The sequence below is a fragment of the Rhagoletis zephyria genome, unplaced genomic scaffold, assembly GCF_001687245.7.
Source record: "Rhagoletis zephyria isolate East Lansing unplaced genomic scaffold, Rhagoletis_zephyria_1.1 Rzeph_scaffold_05939, whole genome shotgun sequence".
NCBI lineage: Eukaryota > Metazoa > Arthropoda > Insecta > Diptera > Tephritidae > Rhagoletis > Rhagoletis zephyria.
Window position 1 is genome coordinate 330 of NW_016163022.1, and position 3,404 is coordinate 3,733.

The 3,404-nt window shown below is 36.8% G+C and overlaps 1 protein-coding gene across 1 annotated transcript; it reads left to right on the forward strand.

Annotated features, from left to right (window-relative positions):
- The first annotated feature begins 1,695 nt into the window (after positions 1–1,695).
- MED21 (mediator complex subunit 21) lies at positions 1,696–2,407 on the forward strand. The gene is made up of 2 exons (XM_017628361.1): positions 1,696–1,837; positions 1,891–2,407. Exons 1-2 carry the CDS (start codon positions 1,796–1,798, stop codon positions 2,269–2,271), a joined length of 423 nt encoding a protein of 140 aa, XP_017483850.1. The 5' UTR covers positions 1,696–1,795; the 3' UTR covers positions 2,272–2,407.
- Positions 2,408–3,404: the final 997 nt, after the last annotated feature.

Consider the following 3,404-nt stretch of genomic DNA (forward strand, 5'->3'; position numbering starts at 1 on the left):
TTGGATAAAGTTACGCAAATTCAACATCAATGTGATGCTTATAGAAATCTGGATCAATTTGTGATCAACTCTGTTTGTTTTGTTTCCTAATTAAGTGAAGATATATTAATTGGCAGCACCGATAAATGAATATATACATAAACAAATGTTCGGTTATGGTTAAAACAATTCGAGTTTTTGTATTGAGTTTTTGGCTTAAAATTTATTTTTTCATTTTGAGTAGGGTTTTTGCACATTATCTTCTGCGTGAGAACTGATCGTAATAGATACGGATCTGAATAAGCGACAGGAACACGGCTGTTTGTCAAAAGTACACGATTTCGAACTCGCGTAAATGTAAATTTGCTAAATGCGATAGCATGAACGTTCTTTGAAAACAGCCGTGTTCCAGTCGCTTATTCAGATCCGTATCTATTACGATAAATTCTCACGGAAAAGATAATCGCCCTCATTGCGAGAGCCGTGTCGAATGCAAGTCGTTTTTCAAGAGTCGAATCGTATCTTAAGTTTCACGCCATTGCCTAAAATTTCCACTCGACTAGTGTATTAAAGTGGGAAAACTTGGCAGCACTGTATAGTTTACGACGATTTTCGTCGTTTACTTATTTCAGCACGGCTGTATACAATGCCAATATTGTCCAGTCGTACAATTGAGCCTAATTTACGACTTACGCAATGAGGCTGATTGTGCAAAAACCGTACTGAAAAGGAAAAAATAAGTTTTAAACCAAAACTTCAATACAAAAATTTGAATTGTTTTAACCATGACCGACCATTTGTTTTTGTTTTATTCATTTGTCGGTGCTGTCAATTAAAATTTCTTCACTTAATTAGGAAACAAAACAAACAGAATTGATCACAAATTGATCCAGATTTCTATCAGCATCACATCGATATTGAATTTTCTTAACTTTCCTTTATCCAAATAATGTAAAATAATAATTGAAATCTCGATCGGCGATCACTGAAACGCAGCTAGCCACTGTATACCATCATGAACGAAAGACACAAGATCACGTAAGAACAAGAGAGTGAAAAAAGTCGATTTTTTTAGCGGGTTCTACGCCATCTTGTTTCACTGGAAAACGAGCGAAAAGTAAACAAAGCAAAGAAAACAACGAAAACCAAAATTAGCCAAAACTATTGTCAGACACTTTAAACGCACAATTTAGGTAAAATGATGGATNAGCAAAGAAAACAACGAAAACCAAAATTAGCCAAAATTATTGTCAGCCACTTTAAACGCACAATTTAGGTAAAATGATGCAACAAAATGCTTTAAAATGTGTTGTCATGTTGAATTAACTCTTCTTTACTTGAATAAAAGTGTAAAATAGTGGTGCTTGTGATGTAAACAAACGCTCAGCTGACGAACCCGCTTTCGCAAACTTTTTTCTCAAAACCAGTTACAAATACAACGTCGCGTTCTTACGTGATCTTGTATTTTTGATTCATGGTATACCATGTTCGAATCGTGGAAATTTTGGAAGATCACAGGGTTGCTTTTAGCATTTAGATTCTTAATGCAAAAATGGAGTGGCATTTAGTTGCATTTAGGGGACGAATTTTGTATGGAGAAATGTACATTTAGAGTAGCATTTAGAGCTAAATGCGCTAAATGTGCTTTTACGCGTAAGCAAAAACAGCCCATTAGCCTGTGTACGGATTTTAGACTCTAAACGTATGGCAGCCCTGTTCACAATCGGTTTTATTCGATGCATCGAATAGCATCGTTAAAATCGATGTTTGTTTTGCATATCTACCTCAAGTTACTATATGAAAAATCATAAAAATAATGGCTGATCGCTTGACTCAGCTTCAGGACACTGTTAACCAGGTTGGTAATTTTTCTAAGTGTTGCTGTTATCAATTTTTATTTTTAAATTCTAGCAAGCTGAACACTTTTGCAATGCTGTTGGTATTATTCAGCAAACATCGTATCCGAGTAAGTTCCCCAATTTTGACAGAACTGGTTCGCAAACACCCCTACGAATGACTTCCCAGGAAGATTATGCACACCTTTTTGCCCAGTTAATTTCTAGATGTGCTAAAGACATAGACACTCTCATTGAATCATTGCCGAATGAAGACAGCTCTACCGAGCTGCAACATCAAAGCCTTAGAAGGTTAGAAATCGAGAATCAAGAATCGGCAAAAAGGCTAGATGATGTTGTACAAAACGGGGAGGCATTGCTGGATCAAATACAAATAGCACTCGAAGATATTGCTCAAGCTCAATTGGAAATGCATATAACGTCTACAGATTTATGATCGGACGATCTACCACTCGCGCCATAGATAAGGGGTCCCAAATTTTGAATTTGGTTATGGTGCATTTCATGGTCCCCACCGAAGAATGATGCAAAATAATCAAACGACGCGTATTACTGCTGGTGTGGAGCGTGGGGGGGGGGNGGGGGGGGGGGGGGGGGGGGGGGGGGGGGGGGGGAGGGGGGCGTTTGTGCAATAACGCAAACAGCAACAACGCGAAATCTGCTTTATTTCCAACAAAGGTTAAAAATAAAACCAATTTTGCCTTATTTCCTATTACTTATTTAGGGTACTCTATGAATTTTTACAACGATTTTGGGTTGCTGTGCCCAAACGCGTGAATCGAATCATAAACACTTGTAGACAACAGTTCACGCTTTATTACAAAAATTTAATTTACTAAACGCACTAATTTAACAAAGATGTCGGTTGGAAACAGTGTTGCCGCCGCTTTAAGAACGTTCTAACCTAGATTAGACGAAAAAGTTGCCAAATGTAAGGAAAAACAAGTAAGAGCAGCGCTGTCTTCGGCTATGCCGGTATGTAAACCGGTAACACAATTTAATGGGTTTAGACTCCTACATAAAGGAGATATATCGTAATAACTGGTATCTGATTAATCAGAGGTATAAGAGATAAAGCTTATACAGCATAGATTTTGACGATTTTCTCAGTAGACTTTGGCCCCTATTATGATTTGCATTCGATTTTCGACTGTGGTCGAAAGTGCTGAGCGAACGAATTTGCATTTGGTATTATGGCACTCATTCGATGAAGAATAGCGCTATTGTGAATTTCGCTCGTTTAGGTTGTTCACAATAGTATATTTTTCACCGCTGAGAAGCTTTGTTTACAAATCGAGCAAACTAAATAGTGTGCTTATACATATTTATGTAAATTTGTTCTAATTAAAATGAAGTAAAAAAGAAAGCAAGTTTATAAAAACGTGGTAAAATGAGTACAACGAGTTCTGGTTCAACGATTCGTCAGAGGATGAGAGCTTAGTAAACTGGCCAGGAGTAGCAAATGTTTAAGAGAGTTTAAGTTTATTAGTCTTTCGAATATATTTTGATATAAAATATATTTAAGAAATTTGTCTACAGATTCATTAAAAAGTTCCGACCATCTAAAGA

Coding starts and splice junctions, on each gene's coding strand:
- MED21 (XM_017628361.1), top strand. CDS start 1,796: ATGGCTGATCGCTTGACTCAGCTTCAGGACACTGTTAACCAG. Junction 1,838..1,890: donor TTCAGGACACTGTTAACCAG/GTTGGTAATTTT, acceptor TTTAAATTCTAG/CAAGCTGAACACTTTTGCAA.